Source organism: Atractosteus spatula, chromosome 7, assembly GCF_055471065.1.
Source record: "Atractosteus spatula isolate fAtrSpa1 chromosome 7, fAtrSpa1.hap1, whole genome shotgun sequence".
Classification (NCBI taxonomy): domain Eukaryota; kingdom Metazoa; phylum Chordata; class Actinopteri; order Semionotiformes; family Lepisosteidae; genus Atractosteus; species Atractosteus spatula.
The window spans coordinates 61,354,641-61,379,724 of record NC_142712.1 but is presented as its reverse complement, the minus strand read 5'-3'; the positions used below and the strand labels follow the sequence as shown (position 1 = coordinate 61,379,724).

General features: G+C 38.9%; 2 protein-coding genes across 2 annotated transcripts; both read left to right on the top strand.

The window, feature by feature from the left end:
* The first annotated feature begins 946 nt into the window (after window positions 1-946).
* On the top strand, window positions 947-8,883 carry lrrc61 (leucine rich repeat containing 61). The gene is made up of 9 exons (XM_088920690.1): window positions 947-1,279; window positions 2,936-3,031; window positions 3,342-3,488; window positions 3,796-3,856; window positions 5,237-5,322; window positions 6,146-6,211; window positions 6,849-6,917; window positions 7,401-7,526; window positions 8,169-8,883. The coding sequence occupies exons 1-9, from the start codon at window positions 1,252-1,254 to the stop codon at window positions 8,273-8,275; spliced, it is 786 nt and encodes a 261-aa protein (XP_088776816.1). The 5' UTR covers window positions 947-1,251; the 3' UTR covers window positions 8,276-8,883.
* A 4,292-nt stretch (window positions 8,884-13,175) lies between these two features.
* idh3a (isocitrate dehydrogenase (NAD(+)) 3 catalytic subunit alpha) lies at window positions 13,176-23,881 on the top strand. The gene is made up of 11 exons (XM_088920689.1): window positions 13,176-13,286; window positions 16,407-16,466; window positions 17,428-17,511; window positions 18,176-18,290; window positions 19,748-19,935; window positions 21,480-21,613; window positions 21,995-22,097; window positions 22,181-22,245; window positions 22,463-22,547; window positions 23,147-23,299; window positions 23,425-23,881. Exons 1-11 carry the CDS (start codon window positions 13,260-13,262, stop codon window positions 23,506-23,508), a joined length of 1,098 nt encoding a protein of 365 aa, XP_088776815.1. The 5' UTR covers window positions 13,176-13,259; the 3' UTR covers window positions 23,509-23,881.
* Window positions 23,882-25,084: the final 1,203 nt, after the last annotated feature.

Genomic DNA, 25,084 nt, shown 5'->3' with positions numbered 1-25,084 from the left:
CCTTCAAATACAGTACAGTATGTTCCGATAGCACTAGTAAATCATGAACGGACTGCATTTCGTTAACATAGCGGACCGACTGCAAAGAATTGTTCCCGAGTGAGATGCACAGATCCCCCAACCCCCGAAAAAATGTCTGCCCACATGGACGTGTGAAAAAGGGTGAAATTACAGTGGGTGGGTGAAGTGGCGAGAGGGCAGATAGCAGATGCTGAAGAAAGAACAAAGAAAAATAAAATACTGTACGTTGTCCCATAACAAGTGTTGTTGTCCCAAAACAAAAAAGGTGCGATACATCAGGAAGATTAATAGATACACAGGACTTTCGTCTTCTTCAGATTGATGATAACAATAGCAATAATAATAAGAAGAATAATAATAAGAAGAACATTATTAAGTAAAGTTACGTAATGTTTCAAGGATATAAATGTTAAGTTAGAAGCCACGTGACATCATAATAACAACTATGCATTCTGTATGTTTTATACTGTTGATTTTTTTTTATATAGCTGTCTATTTTTTTTTCTGCTGAATCTTGAACATTGCAAAGATGGAAGGAGGCTCTTGTGCATAGGAATCGTGTGTTTAATCGGGGAAGTGCAATTTAAATTTCACCGTGCGCCTCAGGCTGCAAACTTAAAAAAAAAACCCACCTCAATCCCAAAGTTTGAGTCCAAGTCAACTGATAGCGTGACCAGGAAAAGATGCAAATAACAGCACTGCGTTAACTTACAGTAACAGAAAGTCTACCCCCCTCCTCCAACGCTGGAGTTTACTTTGGGATTTTGCTGCGTGCTCACGCCGGACAAAAATACATACACCTTAAAGAACAGACCTCACATTGAAAAGGATCTGGTTTCTGAGACATACTGCACACACACTGCCGTGTATCGAAACGTTGTGCTGCAAACCTTTTTCGCGATAACGGTTTGCGCTCCTTTGAACCGTCTCCTTGACAATACCCTAGTAACCGACGAGAGTACACAAAAAATGTAGAAAATTAACTTCCGGGTGTATTTATCTTTTTTAAAACTCCTACATTTCATGACACGTTTTTTTTTTCTTTTGTGCTGCATTTTTTTGTGTATTTTTTTTTTTGTAAATGCACTGCTGTGGAATATCGTATGATTAAACCAGAATCCGATAAACTTCCGATAAGGAAGAGATCCCTTCACACATGCGATAGTCGCAAATTTGAAATAAAAAATGCTTTAAAATCAGATACTGTATGGCAAATTAACAACATGAGGGATGGATTTCAAAAAGGACAAAGACCAAGGTAAGTTTGTTTGTTTTTTTTTTCAGAGGAAGTGCCTCCTTGCTTTTTTTGCTGTGTGCACAACGGATTGATACAGCTGCCAATATGTCTAGGTCTGGGACGGACCGCACTGAGCTTCTCAGCTACACAGGGACACAAGGAATACGGAGTCCAGGCGACTGTTCCTGAGGACACACTGGTGCAGAAGCGTCATGTATATCGAGCGATGACGCACATATAATCATTGAGAAATAAGCCCTTGAATTTCGGCGCTCCCAGTTTTCTACGTTATACTGACTGACGTAATCCCTTCACAAGGACAATTAAGTAAATGTTCGCTAAGATCAATTGTGTGCTTGGCAGAAATCAGTAGTTTTCCTGGATAGCTCCAACGTAGCATTTGATATGCAGGCCTTAGTTTAAATAAACTAATGAAACAGACAGATACAGGCAGCACCGTGTAGCCTAGTAGTTCGTAAATTATTTGACTTTCATAGTATTTTTTGGTTCGTTTTGGCTATCTTATTCTTAGCCGTATTCTATAAACGCGTGTGTAAATTATCTTGCTTATTGCTTTATAGGAATGAACATTGGGCAGTAGTGGTTAGACTTCTGGAAGATAGCAAGTTCAAATCCCATGTGTGACATTGTTGTACTATTGAGGAACATACATTATCCAAAGTGTTCCAGTAAAATGCCCATCTGAATAATGGGTGCTTATACTGCACAATATAAGATGCTTTAGATAAAAGTGCTGGACTAGGAAATCCTGATAACATGAATCATAGCCTATAACTTGTAACATTTATTTGCATGGCTTTCAATGGACATGCACAAGTCTTCAAGAAAACATACAGATAAATATCTCAGATTCAAATATAATTGTAACTCAGTTTTCAATTTAACCAAATTGTTTATTTTAAAAAATAAATCTCACTGAAGTGTACTCCTTCCTAGTTCCGAGTCCCATTGGAAAAACAAGGCTTACAGTTCCTACTTTTACTGCTACTTGCAGTAATAGATTGACTTTACAGAAATACGAACTCTCAGATTTATTGTTAAATATTTATGAAATGATAATTACTTTTAACATCAGAAAAAAAATAATGTATAATTCAGACAGCTGCTGTTAATCACCTGCAGGAAGCATTAAGTCCAATTCTGCAGTGTATCTTTCATGCCATTGTGGCACATGGAAAAACAGTTTTCCAATCTCGAACAGTCAAAACAGAGTAGGAGAAACTTTTCTTATTCATCTGCAGTGTATAGGTAGTGTATAATTCAACTTTAAGGCAGAATACCTTGGCAACAGCCACTAATGATGACCTCACACACAGTCAGAAGCTGCTGCAGTCAGTCCTTGGCGTAAATCCCTGTCTGTGTTAGATGCTGGTTTGAAAAACCTCACACAGCCTTCTCATTCTGGCCTTTTTCATAGCATTTTGTTATCTCTGAGAAGCCTTCTAATAATAGAATGATAGAGCAGCTCTACTCTACCACCAAGCAGAACAGACAAAGACTCAGGGAGAATCAGTGTTAGAGATTCTGCTGCAGCAATGAGTCATGACAAAGTGTAGTGTGCAGCTAGGTTACAGATATTAGAATAGATAGGTGGACCTCTCTTTGTGACATTTCACTTCACACAGTTGCACATGCCCTCATTCTCTTGTCTTGCAGAGACTGAATTTGCAAGAATCACAGCTGCATTGCTGAAATCTAAAACAGGAGAGTTTGATTTGGAATCAGTCTTGTACTTGAAGCTCAGATGTCTTGGTAAGAAATTTCTTAATACAACAAGCATGCTTTTTTTTTTGCTGTGATAAGCTTTTACTTCTAATTTTTGGGGTAGGTTGTTTTCACCTTTGCTTGCTGTCTTTATGAATGTTTGCATGAAAAAAGAGGTTTCAACCCATCCTGTGTGTCCAGTACACTTTGTCCTCCATAAAAGAAGTTTTTCATCACTTTTGTGACAAAAGATAAATATGCATATTAAAGAAGATTTTAGAAAATGTTTTCAGACATACACTTATGCAGAGAAGGACAATAAGCTGAATTTAATTTTAATTTATTTTATGTTTTCCAGGCATATATGATCTGGGTTGTATAGGAGAATGCATAAACTTGGAAAGACTGGACCTGTCGGGAAATTATATCACATCTTTAAAGCCTCTGGCTTCTCTGAAACTTCTCATAGTGCTTAATTTGTCTGCAAACAGGATCACAAACGTCGGTAAGGAAATTGTGATCTCTTATGTTGGATAAGTACTCAAATATGTTAGATATCTTCTGGTTTCTTGGGTTCTATTTTTGAGCTTTATGCTGAAATGTTTACTTATCAGGTTTATTTTCAGTGGAATAAGCCAATTTTCCGGGAATACGTATTAGGCTAAAAAAAGTTGGATTTTGGATTTGGATTCAGACATTCAGAAGCTGTACTCTGTACTATGTAGTATTCATCTCTGGTGTAGTTTTGAGGACTATTTACATTGTGAAGAATTAAGTGACACTAACTGCATGAAATGTTTTTCTAATTACAGAACCCATTTGCTTTTGTGACAATCTACAGAGTCTAAATGTAGCCGGCAACCTCATTAGCAGGTAGTATTTCTTCAGTGTTACACGCGAATAGGCTGCAGTAATACTGGTATATTTTTTGTAGATGGACCATAAATGCTTCCCTATTATATCTTTGTCTGCAGTGCAGCAAAAAGGCATGATATTTCATTACAATACATAGTCTTAGCTTTACACAAGTGTAAAGGCTTTCACTACTGAAGAATAGGATTATTCCTAATCAAAGGCCTTCTGTAAACAGTGGATAGGTTTTAATCATCAGTCATGAGAAACTAACAAAATAGTTTATAGTATAGGTATCTGTATAGTTTACATTTACACATACTGTACAAATATAAGAATTTAAACACATTACATTTCAAATACTTGTTTACTGATCAGTGCCTTTTGTTTGGAATGGATTTATCACAGATAGTAAACCCGTTCTTGTTTGATTTATCTTTTTGCTTTTGGGTTTATCGTCACATCTAATCAAGGCTTCAGCATCAAATAGCCTACCATATCTCGCACAGAGTAAGCTGCTGCATAAGTCTGTATTTTTAGCAAATACTTCAAACTATTCTAATTGTCTTTCAGTTTCTAATTTGATCAAGTTTCTAATTGTATTACGGGGTCACCTCTAAAATTAGTTCCCTCTCTCCACAGAAGGGATTCACAGAGGAGTTGTAAATTTCCACACTGCTTATCCTTAAAATGTTTTTTTTTTATTAAAAATTACCAGTTACAAAAGACTGCCTGATCAGATTTGCTTGATAGTGTTACATTTGTGCACAGCTTAGGAAAATTCATTTTCTAAGAGTAATACATATCATTAAATAATTTAAGGCAGCAATATGAACAATAAGGCAATGATAGTGTACCTGTTTTAAAGTTCACTGTGTCCTGCTTTCAGCCTTTTTTATGATAGTGGAGAAATACAAGAGGGTAGTTATACTGTGAATAAGGGTTTAAATCAACTTAACTGTCCTAAGTGTTTTTTGTCAAATATCAGAGGCTTAACAAGAGGCTGTGCTGTAAATTTGATTTTTCCAACTTGAATCTGTGCTGGTGTAGTAATGCATGCTGTGAAGTGCAGAAGACATAAGGACCACCAAAATAGTATTTTTCCAGTCTTTCCATTCTATCTATGCTAGTTGGTGTATTAAGCTTCTCTCTTGATTTCACCTGTTTTATACAGTATATTGTTATCTGTCAGAGTTTATTTTGAGAAAATGTAATGGTACACTATCTTCTGTCCTAACAGTTGCAGGACAGGAATGCAGTTTTACTTGTTGATATTCTGCTGTGGCATTCTTAGAATCAGTTCAAAGATACTTTCACAATATTTTCTCTGAAAGAAATCTCATAGTTTTGTTATTTCGTATACATTAAAACATGTTTTTTGCTTGTGATTGAAATATCTAGTTTTGAAAATCTCCAGTGTCTTCAGTCTTTAAGAAAACTGGAGAGCATTCGGCTTAAGGACGTTTCCTGTAACTACACCAATCCAGGTGAGCACAGCTTGCAGATAACGATACAGTAATCAATTTATGACATCTATATTATGCTTTTCATCACACAAGATCACAAAACACTTTACCAATAGGAAGGAACTCATTTTATCCCCCACTTAAATGCACACTTTTGTGACATTTGGGAGCATTTTACACCAGCAGACATACTGCACAGCAGTTCAGGCAGAGAAATGAGAAATTACTTCACCAATTGAATTAAGGGGAAAATATATACTGTATAGGCTAGACTATGCAAGTCCAAGGTGGAATTCAGGCAGCACCCTGGGGATAACATCCTTATTCTTTTGAAAAGTGCCATGGAACCTTTATTGCAAAGTAGTCAAGACCTTGTTTTACTTCATTCCATTAGATTCCAAAGAGCCAGCATCTACACCACTACAAGGTGTCTCTGATCACCTGCTGATGCAACAGAACTACTTACAGGAGCAACCTGATTTTCCTTAGAGGGTTTTCATCCCAATATTGTTGAGGCCCAGATTTGCTTAGCTTATGAAACGGAAAATGATCTGGCTAGATGGAAATTCAGCATTGTATTCAGAAAAGATTTAATGTCAAGTTCAATTTTGTTTTATTTTCCTTATAAAATAATACAACATAATGAAATTTTAAAGTGTTAAATGAGACATTTATTTGATAATTTGATAGCCTCAAAAGATATTTTTAAATTAATTTTATTTTTTAACTTTGTAAAGTAAATGTACTATAAAGTATTGCATGCTTCTAGAATGTAACACAATTAAAAATGTTATTTTCTATGTATAAAATTATGAAATTATGTATTGTTTGTGTTTGTTTTTAGTTTGCAAGAACACATCTTATAGAAATATAATCCTAGAAATGTTTCCAAACATCAAAGTGTTAGACGGTAAGTGAGTTTTCATCTGTGGAAAATGTCATTTCTAGTACATATCAAAATAATAACACATTTAAATTTAAAAAGTTTATTTTCCACAACAAAGGAAACATCACATGCGGTGAACACTGATTGTCTGGTGTTCATTTATTTGTCTGACTCTTTTATCCAAAGAGTTTTAGATTTTCTACATATACAGCTGGGCACGTTACTGGAGGAATCAGAGTAATGTACAGTACCTTACCCAAGAGTACAATAGCAGTACATCTCCTGGGATTTGAACCTGCAACCTTCTGGTTAAAAGGTCCAGAGACCTTTCCACTTCTCCCTCTTACTGTAATGTATGTAGTTCGTATGGCACTCATTTATTAATTCATCATAGTGCAGTCTTTGAAATTTTTACAAAGTACAGTAAAGCCGGGATATTTAAAAACACACAAATCACTTAATTCCATCTACAGTAAGTTTTCATTGCACAAACTGATTTGTTTTTATTCATTCAAAAAAAAACACCCTGAACAATTTGCATTCTTGACACTTAACAGTTAAGCTTTTTCTATTGGTGTGTGCAGTGTGATAACCCAGACTCCCCAGATTATGAGGAATCTTTACAAGTTTTGATACCAGTGGGACTTTACTTCTCTTCCAGGTGAAAGATTGGCTGGCCGAGGCAGTGATTTATATCAGCTGTGCAGAGACATTGATGACTCCTTAAAAGGTTTTTTTGCATTTCAATAATAAAAATCAAGCAGGTCTTTACTTTAAAGTGATGTTTGTAATGTCAAATAATGCTATTACATTGAAAGGGGAGTGCATTTTCAATAAAGGTGTTTCTAGGACAAGAGTAAAGTAATAGTAATCCATCTTAAACATGAATAACAAATAAAATGCTCTGTACACATTTTGTTTTGCCTTGAGAAGGCTTTATGGATTAATTATCTGTAGTTCTTGTTGTAGAATGGCAATATTTGCAAATGGTTGTTCTGAGAAATATTGCATGGCAGAAATACAGAATATATCACATTTACAAAGGAAAATACAGGTTTTTGATATATAATATATAATATCATGGCAATAATATACTGTATGTGGGTAATGAAGGCATCATTGCTATGAATATTAAGGGTTGTTGAAGCCATCTTATTATTACATCTGAAATTACATGGAAAGTGAAATATGTTTTTTTCTATGTTATTGATAGCAGGGATTTATAAAAATGGTCCGTTACCAGAGGTACTTGATTGTAAACCTTGGGTTGAAGAAGGCTATTGGGATCTTAAACGATCAAACAATGCAATCATCGAAGAAGCCTATAAACAATTTAATGGTAAGTGTTTCCCTCCCAGATCAAGGTTAAATGAAGGCTAACTGCCAGATGTGTAAGTCTGGTTAAATTCCTAGTGTTTCTTTGTCCTGCTATAGCTATTGTAGGGATTCTGCGGTTGAATTCTAGAGATCAAAAGTGCATGCAAAACAAAACAAAATCTTAAGCATTATAGGATTGTACTTAATGGATCTTTAAATAAATGAATAACACTAAATGTTTAATTATATACCACTATTGAGATTAATGAGCATTAAACTAATTATGAATAAAAAGGGTATTAAAGAAGAAGTCTGTATCGTGAGCTTTTTCTAATGAAGTTATCTCTTCACTTGTTAATTAGATTAATAGATATTTGACATGGTGAGTAAGACAAATATGGTTTCAGAAAACTTATAGTGGAAGTTATCTAGTAATCTAGCCCTGGCCATGGTTTTAATAAAGAAGTTGACTGGACCACTGGTGTAGCAGGCAAGAAATTAAATACATAGGAGACAAAATTAAACTGCTTTGTTAAGATTGTCTGTAATCTGATATAGATTTTAAATTAATGGTATTTTAAGAAAGTAAATCACTAATAGGAAATAAAGATTGTAAATCTTTGATTGATGATAAAGGACATTGTTCTGTGTTGTCTTTCCACAGATGTCCTACATGAATGCAGACTGCTGAGCAACAGAGCAGCTCATCTGATATCTCAAACAGAAAGAGCACTGAGCATTAACTGTCAACCAAAGCAGTATGTCCTGTGAAATGGCAAATTAAGCAGCATTTAATTTCACTGAATTAATTGCTTTCAGTTTCTGTGGGGAGTTATTATAGATCAAAGCATATAGTGTTAAGAAAGCTTCTTTATTACAATGCTTTTGTTAAACTCAGTTTTAGTGCGAGTATCCTTTGATTGCTGTATGGCAAGGATACCTTGCATTAATTTGTTTTTCTGTATAGTATACTGCACATCTGTCCTGGTAACAGATTTAAAGGAAATTCAATGGATTGGATATCTGAAGACATTCAAATCTTCAGACATCAGTGGTCAGCTGCTCACCTGTGAAAAAGCATGATGTCATAGTGTCGTTGTTGCTAAAGCCTGAGTTCTATTTAGAAATATAATGGCTGGGGTTAATGGCATAGTAGTCAACACTTTAAAGTAATATGCAATTTGATTTTTCTTGGAAAACGAAGTGTGTATTTAGAACACGCACACTGCACTGTTTTATATTGCTCTTCCCCCTATGGTTTTTGTGCTTTAACAGTGAGTTACATATCAAGTGCTTTTTATATATGCGTGAGTGTCTTAGGAAGTGTGCCTGCAATTTTTTAAAATAATTGTTTTTTAAATAAAACCATTACTCACATCAACATCCATAACAATGTCACTTGTATCATTGTGAAGGTTTGAGAGAAAAGAAATATAACCAAAAAGAAGCAATCCTTAAATGCAACAGAATTAATTTATACATGCATGTTTTAATTGCTGTTCTGAAGTGTCTTTTTCATGCAAGGCTTTTAAATATAACTTCCTACCTCATGAATCTGTCATAAGCAGTAGTTATTTCTGCCTGTGACTAATTGGAAGTATTTATGGGCTTTTCTACTAATTAGAACTTGTTTAAAGTCATATTTTTATGTAACAAAGATAATTAAAATAATTAACCTGTTGTTTATAAATTTATATCGTTTTCTGGAGATTTTGAAGTCCGGTGGAGGTTGCTCTGCATATTTATATTGTGTCTATGAAGGTTACATGGAGTAGTGGGAATCAGGAAATAATTTTTCTCTGAAAACTTCAAACAGGTTTCTAAATGCATAACAATATTTTGACAGTAAAATAACAGACTTTTCAAGACACCAAAATATGTAATATACAGTACATTAGAACCTTGGTTTTATGAAGCGTCTTTAAATTCCTATAAATTTATAATTATTTTGAAAATGTATGATAGCTTTCAGTATTCTGCTGGGATGTCAGTCTCTACCACTGCACACTACTGAAACAAAATCAGAAGTCGTTGCTTTAGATTAAGCGAATTAATGCTGATCATCTGTGACTGTAGTAACATTGCCTTTAATTGATATAATTAGTTAACCTGGAACCTGTTATAAGGTAAATATTGTATAGAAATCACAATACAACTAAATTGTATTATTTTCTAAAGACTTATACTTCTTGGTAATAACAAAACAATAATTGCAGTTTAAATTTTGTATTTTTAAAAATGGGAGTGAAAGCAGTCTTAATAAAAATGTGTGAAACAAATATGAGAGTTTTGACAATGTTTTACTTTGCATCTTCCCTGCTTTTCTGGGCAGATTTGCTTTTTTTCATTCTTGTAGCCGACATTGATGTTCAAGTCCAAGCACCTTTATTGCTATTTGCACGAACAGTGCATTGGAAGTCTTGCACAGTTTCTTTCAGTCAGAAAACATAAAAACACAGATTATGTGCAGGACACTGTATACACGAACTATAAAAAGACTATACACAGCCTATACACACTATTACACAAAAACTTCAGATAAGAAAGAATGGCTCCTAAGTTGCACATGATTAAAGACATTGTGCCTACGGAGCTGGGGTAGATATGGGTCTCCTATTTGTTATTCCGGTCAGCATGTCCTTGGGAATCAGGCGCACTGTCCTTGGGAAGAAACTGTTCATAAACCTGTTCCTCTTAATGCTCTCTGGCCTGCGACATTGTTGATAAATCTCAAAACTAGTTTCTCCAGGCATTTCATAGCTACAGAAGTAAGGGCTATGGGACGGTAGTCGTTCGGGCAAGTCACCCTAGATCTTTTAGGGATTGGAGTGATAATAGAACTTTTAAAACAACGTGGAACAATAACCTGTGACAATGAAATATTAAATATATCTGTGTAGACATCAGTCAAATGAATAGCACAGGCTTTCAGAACTCCGAGGGAGACTCCTTCGGATCACTTTGTAGGGGTTTACCTGTTGTAGTGCTCTACATACCTCTCATCTGGGAACCTGATGGACAAATTCATCCTGTTTAACCTGAGTTTTAATGGCAATGTCATGGTTCTTAACATCAAAATGTGCATAAAAGTTATTGAGGTCATCTGGAAGGGTCGTGTCAGTGCAAATGCCGTTAATCTTGTTCCCTTTATAATTTGTGATAGCCTGAATCCCTTGCCATAGTCTATATGTATTTTCATAATACTGTAAATCAACCTTGTTCATATAAGCCCTCTTTGCCTTCCTGGCAGATCTTTCAAGTGCATAACTAGTTATCTTGTACAACATCTCAGAATTGAACCAGGGTTTTTAAATCTGACCAGGATACTGCTGTAATGTCGCACACTAACCTTTATACTGCCTCATATCAAACATCAAATGTGCAGCAGCTATATCACCCTGCAACTCACAACTGGCACCCCACTGAAGCTCAGCCGGTGTGAGCCTGTGAGCCTGGAAAGCTAAGTTTTCTGCTGGAAGAGGTGTTAGTGGGACCAGTAGGGGGTGCTCACCCTGCAGTCTGTGTGGGTCCTAATGCCCCAGTATAGTGATGGGGACACTATGCTGTAAAAAGGCGCTCTCCTTCAGATGAGACATAAAACTGAGGTCCTGACTCTCTGTGGCCATTAAAAATGACCCAGGGCATTTCTTAAAATGAGTAGGGGTTTCTACCCTGGTGCCCATTGGCCTTTACCAATCATGGCTTCCTAATAATCCTTGGTTTATTATGATGATTGGTTTCATCAGTATGCTCTCCTCCCCACTGAGAGCTGGTGTGTGGTGAGTGTACTGGTGCACTATGGCATCATCCAGGTGGGGCTGCACATTGGTGGTGGTGGAGGGGAGTCCCCATGTAAAGCACCTGTAAAGCACTTTGAGTGGAGAGTCCAGAAAGTGCTATATAAGTGTAAGGAATTACTATTATTAACACAGTCTTCAGATCTGTTAAAGAATCCTTGCAGTATAATATTAAACTGACCTATCTTCGTAATCAATGAAGTCCTTGGAATAATTGAATATTTGATTCATAGCATAGGTTGTGTACATCTATGGAAAAATAGGAGCAGGAATTTAAAAAGGAATTTAGGGAGTATGCACTTTCCAATATTTCTGCAATATCTCTTTCAAGCCATGTATCATAACTATCTTCTCAATTATCTTGCTGTAACACTGCTGCACTGACTTCTTGGTTGGAAAAATGTTGTCTGTCATTGTGTTGTTCTGTTGGTAGTGTGCTGTATAACAGATTTCCCCGATGGGACAATTAAGCTTTAATTTAATTGAATTATTGTGCTGTGGTACTGATCTTATTTTGTTAGAGAAGAACGATCTCTTTCCGCCATCTGGTGGCTATGGAATGAAATCGGATTGGATTTAGAAAATGGATGTAAACGGACTTGAAAAATCAACGAGTAGTTTCTGTGCCACTATAAAGGAAACGTTATTTGCTGTTCTTCTACAGGACACGTGCAAGTGTCTGCAGTTTATAAATTACATCATTTTATGCATTTATATTTCCATTATTTGTTACCGGAAGAATAAACAAAGTAATAAAAAGCCTTCAGTTTATACCGTCAGGCAGCAGGGTGCAGAGTAAGCAGCCTAACCCTGCAACCACAGCTGGCAGCTCACTGAAGTCCAGCAGGTGTGAGCCGGGCCAGTACCTGGATGGGAGACTCCTGGAGAAGCTAAGGTTGCTGCTGGAAGAGGTGTTAATGGGGAACAGTAGGGGGTGCTCACCCTGTGGTCTGTGTGGGTCCTAATGCTACAGCATTGTGATGGGAATACTGTGTTGTAAAAAAGGTGCCGTCATTCTGATGAGATGTTAAACGGAGGTCCTGACTCTCCTTGATCATTAGAAATACCAGAACTTCTTGAAAAAAGTAGAGGTGTTCATCTTCATGTCCTGGCCAAATTCCCCCTGGTCTTACCCAATCATGGTCACCTAACCCCCCCCACACACACACCTTATCATTAATAATAACTACTATTGTTGTTGTGTTCTGTCATACTCTTGTTTTGCAGGTTCACAAGTGTGGTTGTCTTCCTTGCATAACACCTTCAGATGAAATTGGTATTTGAAATACACTATTTCTTTCTGCAGGGAGAGAACATGTACTTTTCAGGTTTCTTTTTAAACGCTTTAAACCTTGTCCAAGCAGCTATAACAGTGCATAATTAAAGTGGGGTGTAATTTGAACAATTCGAAATTGGAGTTGAGGTTACATCTTTTCAATTTTTGAACAGGATATGAATTTGCAGAATTTCGTGATATTCCACTAGGATGTGGGGGAAATCTGGTCAGAAAGCTGAGGAGGTTCAAGGTGGGATCCTTTGACCCATGAATTTAGAGACACCAGAAACGTATAGAAACCTTTCACACTAAAACAGTAGCATGAGATTACGGTGCATTAGTTGACCTGCGATTCTGTCCCAAAAGATTTAGAATTAACAGTATTCTTTAAGTATAAGTGTAAAACAACAGAAGTCCTCATCTTGAGTTTTGTTTTTGGGTTGACGACGCCGAAAAGCTGAAATCACCCCCTCGCGTAACACGCCCACCCAAGGATTTTGAACCTTTTGATCGCACCGCCAGGGGAGTTAACAAACGAGATCAATCCGTGATGCCGTCGGGTGTGGGCGGGGTGAAATCACTCGTGGTTCACCCGGAAAAGGGTTTTTTTTTTCATGCAGGAAGCTGGTCGGGGGCAGGCAGTGTTGTAGCTCAGGCGTGATCGCGGAGTGAGGCGGACGGGATGGCTGGAAACGCGTGGAGGTCAACGGTAAGAGCAGGACCGCCCGGCCGGCAAGCCGAGCAGCACCGTACGGGCAGCCTGTCCGTCTTGACAGCGCCTCTGCCCCTCTTTTTTTTAGCCCGAGAAAACCTCTCTGTGCCTAAATTAATGAGCGGAAAGCACGGAGGCGGCAGAAGCAGTCAGCGGAGGCCTTTCATGCGCGGTGTCCTTCACATCAGCACCGAAATATATTTGTCTCCCCAGCCTGCAAGATGATGAATGCGTGGATTCCGTTTATGCAAACTGCGTATTTTTAGTAGTATTCCGGTTTCGGTCGGTATTGGTTATCTTAGATAATTTCTTCACCTTTAAGTGTCACCTGGGTGAGGTGGAGGTTTACTGCATGTGCGGAGTATTGTAGCATCCCCGAATATAAACTTAGTCTTGTCTGAGGTGCGGGGTTTTTGTTCTTGGCTCCTAAATAAAACAAAATCCTACTGCCGTTTTTGCAGATCTTAAGCCTGCTGGAAAGATTACGGCTTATTGGCAAGAAACAAGAAGAAGTAAGATTTCTTCAAACACATTTTATACATTTCACCACAGCCATTACAGAATTTAGGAGAATTCAAGGAGTAACCTTGCTCAATGACAGATGATTAGGTAACGGAGATCAGGTTGTTCAGTTTCCCCATTTCTCTGAATTCGTTTGTCATAAATTGCCTATTTCTCGTTCACGAATTCACTACATAGGCATCGGTACATCATTGTGATGTTTTCGTAGATATGCCTATTTGTTTAGAGAGTAAAAGTATGCGGCATTCCTTGGAGGTGAGTGGAAGTTCTGAGTTTTAAAGGCAACGCATAACGCATAAGTCTTCGTTCACGTTGCTACTACTTTTCTGTAATACATGACACTGAGATGGTAAGGAATATAAAGATCCCACCATATAAGGTAAAATGCATCTTTCATAAGCCTGAGATTCCCCATGTATTTTGGTTCAGAGAATGTAATTGCTTATCCTCTGATTACTCTCCTGCCCCGATGAAAAAAATCCTGTGTACTTCGGTATTCTTGGCTGTGTTTGCCAAAAGATAAACAGAACACTTAGGCAAAGCTATCATGTGCGTTTTGGGTAATGTAGAGTTATGAAATGCTCACCAGGCTGTACAAATATTAATGCAAGATCAAGACAGCAGCAATTCATGAGCCACAAATCCTTTTTAATTACAGCAGCAAAATAGAATTGCCCTCAGCGTGTAAAAAGAGCCTTTTCACTTATGATTCATAGCACACACACACCCATAATACCGTATAGTTTATTTTAAATTCAGTTTTCAGCTCCAATGTTATGATCCTCTGGGGAGAATGTTTGTCCATGAACACAGTAATACAACCACAGCAAACGTCACCAACAAATGTCCTGTTTGAGAGACAGAGGTTTCTCTAAACAGGAGTAGTGCAGATTCCAGGGGAGGGGGAGTGCCACACACTTCATGATGGCATGAGCCTTCTTTAGATCCCTCTGTTTGTTACAGTGTGCAGTACTGATGGTACCAAACTGACAGTATGTTAATACGTTTTCAATAAATGATTGTAGAAAAGCGGTATAATAGATCTGTCCCCCCTAAAGAGGGCCCCGACTAGCTCAGTTGGGAGAGCATGAGACTCATAATCTCAGGGTAGTGGGTTCGTGTCCCATGTCGGGTGCGAAGTTCTCTAATAACCCACACTGGGCAGCAGCAGTATGGGGGCGGGTCGCATACCTCTGACAACGGCAACAACACTCGCACTGTCTGCGCGGAAGAAAGGCCTGGCAGTCTACTTCTGTATCCTGCCATGAAAACTCTAGTGACAGGGAAACCATCCATAGGGTCACCATGAGTCGATACCGACTCGACGGCACTAGACCACCACCCTAATGAAGACGACTCCAGATGTCAGATGGGCACAGGAGATATTATGACTCCATTGTATAAATGTTGACTTCGGGTTTACAAACAGTATTTTAGGCATGCACTTAAATTAATACAACACGTACAGAGCCAACCGTGAACAATATTCACGAAAGTCACAAATTCTTAAAAATTGTGTGAATAATGTTGATTGATTCCTGGTTGTTTCCAGCAGGACCTTTGGATAACTGCAATGGCGTCTTTTTGCCTTAGTGGTTTTAACTGACACCCTCAAGGACAACAGAATAATAAATCCGAAACACCACAGGTTTTCCTTCAGAGCTAGGCTGATCGTGCGGTAGGAGACTCTTTCTAGAGCGGAGAGAGGGGTTTGGTGGGGTTCAGAAGGAGCATGTTTCAGGCGCAGCCCTCAGTGGTTTGATCTACAGTAGGTGTCGCCCTCATTACTTCACAGCTCTCAGTTTACCTAGAGCCAGGGAGAGTGTGTTTGCCATTCTCTGCACTGGCCTGTGTTTTTATGTAACGCTTGATAAATGACTTTATAATGCACTTATTGCTTTACATTAATCTTATTTATTCTCTTGATATCATTCTAAAAAGTTTATAGAGCTCGAAGCCTGTGCCAGATTAGCAAGATTATATTTTCAGCTTTAATGCAGTGATCTGCAATGAATTATTTACCCCAGTGGTTGGCTGTTTGCTTAAATAATAATGTGTATTTTTTTAATGCCTTTGCTTTGATTATGCAAGGGATAATGCAGTAGGATGTGTACAGTAAGGAATTGCACTGCTAATCAAGAGTCTGGAAGAGTCATAGCAGTGAAGCTATTTCAAATGTGCAAAAGGTGGTTGTTTCTTTTTCATCAGTACTTTTTCCTCTTTTACTTCAGTACTCAATATATTTTTTTTTCCTTTTTTGACATAACTGTCATCATTGTAAACTTTTACCATTCTTCAGAATGAAAGCGTTCACTTAGGAACCTTGCAGTGATACAGCCTTTCCCCAAGACTCTTTGACGTTTGAAAGGCATGGAGTGTACTGTAAATATCTGATGCCTTATTGTTCGGTACTTTAAAAAAAAAAACAATTTTCAGAAAAAGACCTAACAAGTCACATTAGGAATTATTCATGTGCTGTCTGTTCTATTACAGAACAAATTAAACAAATGACAGTCACAATCATGCACTTTTGGTTATTTTGCATGTTTGTGATTCTGAGGTATTGAGCTGGTTGTCCACTCTGTTGGTTTCTAGTTGTCTCGTGTTGTGGGTGCTGTACAGAGCCAGGCACCGGTCCGAAGCTATGGCAGTGGGGTAAGTAGCCTGCTCCAATCGCACTGCTTTTTGCAGTCTGAGAGAGCAATGTGTCCTTTTACACATACTGTACATTACTGCGTCCTTTCACTTTTCACCTGGGTTAGAAGACCAATTCACTGTCTGAAATCGTGTGGGGGAGAGTTTTCTGCTGCTGTAAGGGTTTGTAACTTGCCACCCTTTCAGATAAATGTGATTTTTCCTTCACTGGATTGCTTCATCTTGCATGATCTGAAGTTCCACGATTTCAGGTAGCCAGACCCTAGACACGGCCCTAATTTCTGTCCCACAGAGGGCCTTTAAACTGACTGTACATCAGAGCTGGAAGGCTGTTTCTACCATGTTATAAACTGGCTGGGGAAATGATGCTCAGCTGAAGCCCGTTCTCTTTCCCACAAGAGCTAGGAGGTGACCTTGCAAGTGGTCTCCAGCTGCTGTCTGTCTTGATTTGATGCACAGACAGCAGGTGGATTGTGTGACCTGCCAGCCTTGCTGAGCAGCCCAATCTGACTGATGCAAGGTCATCCAGAAGAGAGAGGCCGGGGAACGTACTCTAAACTGAGTTTTAGATTGACAAGATCTGGAAGAGTGGCAGAAGAATATGGAATGCAGTCCTTTTTCTGCTTTTTAGACTTCAATATAGGTGTATTGCCACACTTTCCCAAAAAGAAGTTAATGCAAAACAACTCGGTTAATTGTGCACCTAGTTTCCACCTGAACTGATTTTTTAAAAAATCTTAATTAATAGGATTTTTCAGTTTTTTGTTTTCATTGCTTGCAGTGCTCTTTTGTTGCATTTTAATGCTTCTTAGTATATAATGATAGAGATTGGGCGGGCAGAATACTTTTTCCTTACCAAAAGTTATGGTTAGAATTCAGTTCTTAACTATTCCCGGCAGTTGTTCAAGTACTTTTGAAAAGCCTTTACATACCTTTGTAATTTTTTTTTGTTTGTTTTCAGCTACAAACTGTCACACTTATCCCAGGGGATGGCATTGGGCCAGAAATTTCAAGTGCCGTCATGAAGATTTTCGAAGCGGCCAAGGTAATGTTGACAAAGAAACATGAAAATCATGAAAGTTATTTACCGGGGTTGGTCTCCACAGGAGACTGACAGCAAAATATCAGCCTTCATCTGTGGAAATCAGGGAGAGGTGTGTCCGTTCAGGTTAGCGCTTGAGTCCGCTAGACGTGGGGAGGAACCTGGGTGTTTTGTAAACTTAGTGTTTACTAAGTAGTCTGTGTGGCCACTCCCAGTTGTTACTTTCTTTCCCCCTGTCTGGAATTTCGCCCAGATATTCTAGAAGATGTCTTTAAATTGAAGCAGAATCAAACCGGAATAGCAATGTTAGTTTGTCATGGAAAGTAAACTTGTATTCCTTTAAAAAGTAAAGATATGAACTACAAATGGAAAACAAACCTTTTCTAGACAAGCTAGTACTGTTACATAACCAGCTGGGTCAGCATACTTCCATTGGATTGACAAGAAATGCAATTTTTTTGTGTATTTGTAGTGCGTGCTGGTCTGTTAGGATATGTTTGTTATTGTGCCGATGAGTAGTCTGATATAGCACGTTTCCCAATCCTCGAAGTGAGTGTGCCTCTTGATATAGAAAAACAAGTTTCAGAATGCATAGCACTTGAAATATCCTGTGCTTGAAGTACCCTCCAGTAATGGGAGATTTCCTGATCTTGTTGTTTGACTTAAGGCTCCAGTTCACTGGGAAGAGAGAAATGTCACTGCAATTAAAGGTCCAGGAGGAAAGTGGATGATTCCCCCAGAAGCTAAAGAATCGATGGATAAAAGCAAAATTGGACTGAAAGGTATGGCCCTTCTTGTACTTGAGTCTTTCGCAAATAATTTGCTCTTTACCGAGCATCAGAAGCAACTTATCACTCAATGTGTGTATGTTTTGAAAAATAAAGAATATGAATTTAGGACTTTGATTACATCTTTTTATACATTATTGTCATTAATTGTTCATTAAAGACTGACAGTTGAATATTTTTGGCTGTTGTATAAGCACGCAATCACCTCATTAGTGGGAGTGTCGAATGGGCACGACTGAAGATGTGACTTAGCCTATTCAGTGCTAAGCCTGGTGAAAATCAAAAAGGAAAAATACACAAAGGAAACTGTATGTTTTGAGGCTGGACTAGGCACACTGTTGCACTCTGTCGGGAATTCACAGCTAGGTATTGCTAAAAAGCCAGTTGCAGACTATGAATAATAATATACCGCGATATGAAAGACCACAAGTCACAAGACCTCGCCAAGAACAGCATGTCATCACGTGATTTTTGTTGTTCATGATTGTCTCTTACTGTCGCTTCCACTGCATGGCAGAATGTCAGGTTGCGACAACCAGCACGTCAGCAGCTTTGATGTGAGGGGGCAGTTAAACAGTTATTGTTTTCAGGCCAGGTGATCACACAGGTGGCATGCTCTCCAGTGTTCATCACCATAACAGAATGAAGTGGTGTGAGCAACATGCCGGGTGCATAAGGTTTTATATTGACGGCCCTGCAGCCCCAGTGCACAGTGCTGTATTGATCAAGCCCTGGGCCCTGTCTTACTGCCCTTCCTGCGGGCTCATCCTGACGTGGCAAAGCTGTTCCCATGCTGCTCGTACAACCACCTCCATCTTGTGAGACGAGACTGTGACAGATGAGCCTGCAAGCCTGGCTAGAACCTCACCGAACAGTTGTGGGAAGAGCTTGGGAGGACGTGCGATCTAGGGCTCAGAGACCAGTGAACAGGCTTGTCCAGCCTCCATAAGAGGAGCAGAGTTGGACTTGGATTTTGTTGAACAGACATTATTGTGATGGTTATCATTCATCAACAGGGTTGATCAACCCACACAGACTAGTAGCACGTGTGACTACCATTAGATTCTTCCAGGATGGCATCTGTGTTGCACTCTTTACACTGGACTGCAGATACCATCTTGTAAAGAATCTACTGGTGGTCACGCACTGCTAGCCTGTGACTTTCACAGTTGATTAATGTTAATCATCATAATGAGAAGCATAATAATGCCTGTTCAATAAAATCGTAAGTGCATCTGCTTCAAAAAGATGGTTGTGTTCTTGATAACTTGGTAAATTCGTTAGCTATAAGTGATGTTTCTGCAATTTCCCTCACGGGATCAATAAAGTATCTATCTATCTATGTTTCTTATGATTCACAGTAGGTAAGACGTCGGATAATTATTTTACTGTGGAGGTGTAACAATGCAGTTGAAATGATTCACTCTTACACTTTTTGCTGTGTTGTATAGGACCTCTCAAGACACCCATTGCTGCTGGCCATCCCTCTATGAATCTGCTGCTTAGGAAGACATTTGATCTTTACGCAAACGTGCGTCCATGTGTGTCCATTGATGGCTACAAGACCCCCTACACTGACGTGAACCTCGTCACAATCCGAGAGAACACTGAAGGAGAGTACAGCGGGATTGAGCACGTGGTACGCATCCTGTTCAGAGCAGTACAGTGTGAATATGGAGAATTGTAATATTTCCAGTTCCACAGAGAGACATGGGGCAGACTTTGCTAAAAGGGGAATTACAGGATATAGCATTTATGTGATAGTGAATTTGTAATTTTGCTTGCTTTCTTTAAAAGCTTCTGTTCCTCGTGATCAATTACTAACTAGTGGAGAAAGCCTTTTTCCTACATCGCTCAAAAGAATAAGGTTCTATGAATAAGTGTTCTTCCCTTTCATTTGCTGCTGTATATACATTCTGTATATCAGCGTTATGAGCACTTACATTTAAAAAAAAACTAAATGCTGCCTATTATTGGCAGATGTAACACAGAGAATCCCATTGTCTTACAGAACTAAACACTGGTTTACAACACCGCAGTTACTCTTCAGCAGTAATAGCAGTGTAATATAGTTGGTTTGCTGTGCATCATCACTTCCCTTCCTGCTGCTTTGTTTTTGCTTTTAAATCCTTTGCCAACATTATTTGTCCCTGCGTGGTATTGCTGAAACCTGGTCACACTGTCTCCTCCTGTGCAAACTCCTTCTGCCATAGCGGGTTGTCATTTTTGACAGAAGCACATTTTTGTCCTTATAAGGAATCGAGTCCCCAAAACCCCAAACGTGCTTACTGTAATGCAGCTTTTTATTGTTGTCCTGCTGTCCTCCTGACTGCTGTATCTTTGTGCAGAACGGGGCACTTTTCCCCAGCGCTTCTGTCACGTGTTAACCCCTTACTTGAATGTCCTGTAGAGCAGCCTTCCCAGGACGGAAGGGACATAGCCTTCACCTCTGCCATGCACTTTCGCATATAATCCTTGTAAGTCTTTTGTGTGCAGTGCTAGCAGGATTGGAGAGAGTGCGCTTCTCGTTTTACAGCCCTGTTTACTGTAGGTAAGGTGCTAAAAATTGCATAAAGCCAATTTTTTCCCCCGCCCATCTAAAACTAAACTATTAGAACTTTTCCCAGTATTTCCCAGTGTCTCATTGCACTCCTGTTTTGTCGGTTTGTGTTTCGCACACTTAAACAGTTGTGCATTCATCGTTTCCTTGCTGCATGTTAGGAAGTCACCTGATACTCCATTGACCCTTCCTTGACCACCAGGTTGAAGTTCACATAGTTTACTTCCTTCTCTCCTGCCTCGGTGACCTTTTTTTTTTCAGTGACTGGCTTAGCATTTTTTTATTGTTTTACTTTTAGTACCAATATTCTCTCTGTTGTATCCTACTATTTCCCCTCAATACCTGTTTGTAGCATTTTGTGTTCCCCTTCCCATTGAGTCCTTGTAAAGCAGTGCTGATTGTTAGCTTTGTCATGCTATTTTTTAATAACTCTGAGCTATTCACAAATGTACACCGTGGAAATGATCTCCTCCCTCAAGCACCAAATTAACCAGCACAAATTAACTTGTACACGGCTGTATTTAGCTACTAATCTATACGGTTTGTTCAATATATCAAGCAATATATTAGTTCTGTACCTGTATGCTGTTTCATTGGTTTCTGTCTGCTTTTTTCCTTTGCAGATTGTTGACGGGGTGGTACAGAGTATTAAACTCATCACTGAGAAAGCTAGTAGGCGTATTGCTGAGTTTGCATTTGAGTATGCCAGGAATAACCAAAGAAGTACTGTTACAGCGGTACACAAAGCCAACATCATGTACGTATAATTCTGAAGCCATGAACTGCAATTATAGTCATTTCCGTGAAGCTTGTGAGAGATGGAGGGGGATTGTATTCATTGCTGTCTGGAGAACTGAGCAGTGTGTAGTATTTACTTATTCCTGTAGTATTTACTTATTAAACTGTAGGTTGTGTGTTCTACTCTCTGGGCAGTGTTGTCGATTGTTAACTCGGTTGTTAAATGGCACCAAACCCAAAAGAGAGACTGTTGAATTATTTATTTTCTAAAATACAGGAAACATTTTTAATCTTTCAGCAACATTTAGAATGCTGTGTGAATGCTTTTGTGAAAAGTACTAAGGGTCAGTTTGACACTTGATCTTTTGTGGTTTGAAAAAAAAAATTTAACCCTTTGCAGGCGTATGTCTGATGGACTGTTTCTAAGAAAATGTCGAGAAGTTGCAGAAAACTACAAGGATATCAAGTTCACAGAAATGTACCTGGATACAGTGTGCCTGAATGTAAGATTTTTATGTGTTTTTTTTTCTCTGCTTTCAAATAATTTCAGATTTTTAATGTTTCATTCCTTTTGCTTTCCTTTTAGATGGTACAAGATCCAACACAATTTGACGTACTCGTAATGCCTAACTTGTATGGTGACATCCTCAGGTGAGAGAAGACTCATGTCAAAGTTTGTAGGTCTAATACCAAGATGAAAATCAACAAAGCAAAATTAGTTGTGTTATATAGTTTTTTACACTGTTTTTTGCAATGGGTTTTTACATATACATACACAACCATATGATTAAAAGTCTTCTTACTAATGTAACTAGTGCTGTATTTGAGCTGTTAAAGCTGCGAATGTGAAATGCTGTTTGTATTTCAGCGACTTGTGTGCTGGGTTGATCGGAGGCCTGGGAGTGACTCCTAGTGGTAACATTGGAGCCAATGGAGTCGCCATATTTGAATCGGTATGCTGAAAGATGCTTTGACTCCCATCGTATTGCTTGCTGCCTTCTGCAGTAATTTCCTTGTGATTCCAGTACAATTATAATGTTTTTAACAGTGCATGCTTGATTAAATGTGTGTTATACACCAGAATATTCAAACCTTGCTGACGCTCCAGAGAACCAAGGGTTTTGACATAATCAGCAATTTTAACATGACATGACAACCTCTGGCAAAATTGAAGTGAAAGGGTTAGGGGTTCTACAAAAATATCTTGTAATCGCAAAGTTCTTCTAAAAAATTGTTATACCGAGAGCTTGTTTTAAGCTCTGATTGACTTGCTTTCCATTTTGCTCAATAAACGTGCTGTCCATGTGTTTCATTAGAAACTTGCATTGTACTGTCGTAACGGCGATCTCCCTACTTGTTAGAGTGCGTGGACTACAGCTGATTGAAATTCGTATTGCACAAACGGTAATTAGTCGCCCTGGATTAAGACATCGGCAGAATTAAACCATATGAACAGCCGCAGGCTTGACCCTCGTCCCAGGGCTCCTGCTGGTCTGTCCGGTTAAGAACCGCGGGGCCTGATTGTTCTCACAATGGTTCTGCGGTCACCCAGGTCCACGGAACGGCCCCGGATATAGCAGGGAAGGACCTGGCCAACCCCACTGCCCTGCTGCTCAGCGCGGTCATGATGCTGCGGCACATGGGGCTCCACAGCTACGCCGGCAAGATCGAGGCGGCCTGCTTCGACACCATTAACGACAAGCAGGTTTGTGCCGGAAATCGGGGTCTTTTTTTTTTTTTATGTCGGTCTTCACTGTTCTTCCCCGCTCCGTGTATCTGTGTTTCAGGTAAATGATGGTTTTTTTTCTTCTGTTCCTTTGACCTTCCTAGGTTCTGACCAAAGACCTGGGGGGCAGTGCGAAGTGTTCCGAGTTCACGAATGAAATCTGCCGCAGAGTGCGAGATATGGACTGAGAAGCGGCGCCTGCTCTTCCGGTGGCCACGCAAGCCGTCTCTGGCCTCCAGTCTGTAACCCCCCAGATCTCCGTCATCTTCAGATTCACAATGCGCTATATTCATACAGAAAATAACCCCTTGGGTTGACCTCTGAATGTCTTTCCTTTGACCACAGAGCACTGTCCTATATATCGTCACTCACTACATTTGTGTACTTTGTTTCTGCTTGGCATTCTCTATTTATTGACCGAATATGGCCTTCATCAGATGGATTTTATTTTGTTCTTTTTCTAAAACTGCTGTTTTTGTCAGTGGCAAACACGAAAAGAATTGTCCGTGTTGTAATCTTGCCTAGAACAGAACCCCATTAAAAGATTAAGATATTTTGAAAGGAGTGTTTTTGGTTTTTTCCTTCTCATGTAACAGTGTACGTTTGGCGTTTCATATTGATATTGAGTGTGGTGTCTTAATAACACTTCCCATATGTAAGATTGTTGTGAATTGTGATCTACAGCTCATCTGTCATTGGGGTATTTAAACACGTGTATACCCACAGATGTCATTTTGGTTTCTGCATGGACATGTGTGATGAACATTTTTCATTATCTTCTGCAGGTCTTAGGGTCACAAAGTGAAACCGCGGACAGCGTGTGTGTTGGATGAATTATCTAACAGCATTTCAAAAGAGAGGGAGGCTGCTCCCCCCGATGCAGAGCTAATACAGTATCGTGTGTAATTTTACCTTTGGAGCTGCATGCTTTATGTTCAAGTGAACGTCTGCTCTTGCACCTCAGCTGTTTGTAAAACCAGCAGTGAGTCACAGGGTTGTGTGAAAGTGTTTCTCACTAGAGCTTGCATTTTTTTGTTCAGCTCCGCGCGTTTGAAAGCCTTTTCTGTGGCCTTTACCTCGGGTTGTGAAACACCTGTTCTTCGGGATTCTTTTTTGTTTTCAAAAGTTACTCTTGGTGCAGACTTCAACTTCATTTGTTATAACTTTTTAGATCTGTTATTCAGTCCTGAGTTGTGTTAATGCAAGCTGTTTTGTTCTCTCATTAACCTCCCTTTCATGTTTTTATGCTTCTTTACAACTGACTTTCCTTGTATCTTTATTTGCAAAAAGTGATCCTTCAAATGCTGGCTTTGTTCATGAAGCAACTTGACTGGAATGCACTTTTAGCTTGTGTATTCATGCTCTGTCTTTGCACACTGCTTCAAATTATAAAGACGGTTTGAGTGATATCTCTGATGTTTACTGGTATCCATTCTTGGTCTTTTGGTTTTTACAGTAAGTGTAAAATTTTTAGTGTTGAATGAATGTATTGGGTCCATGAAACACAATGTAAGTTGAGGCCTGAGGAATGAATTTTTGATCAAAATATTTCGTAGGTTTGTTTGCTATCCCTAAGGAGAGATGCATATTATTGTGTCCCTGTTTGCATGCTATGTGAACAACCCTTTGTGGTATGTTGAAGAAAAATGGCCTTTATAAATAATTGACTTAAATACTTTTTGAATACACAAAAACAGCTATGGTATAAATCTAGCAAATGCTAATAAGTGGTGCCCATCGACTTAATCTTGATGTGGTCAAGTG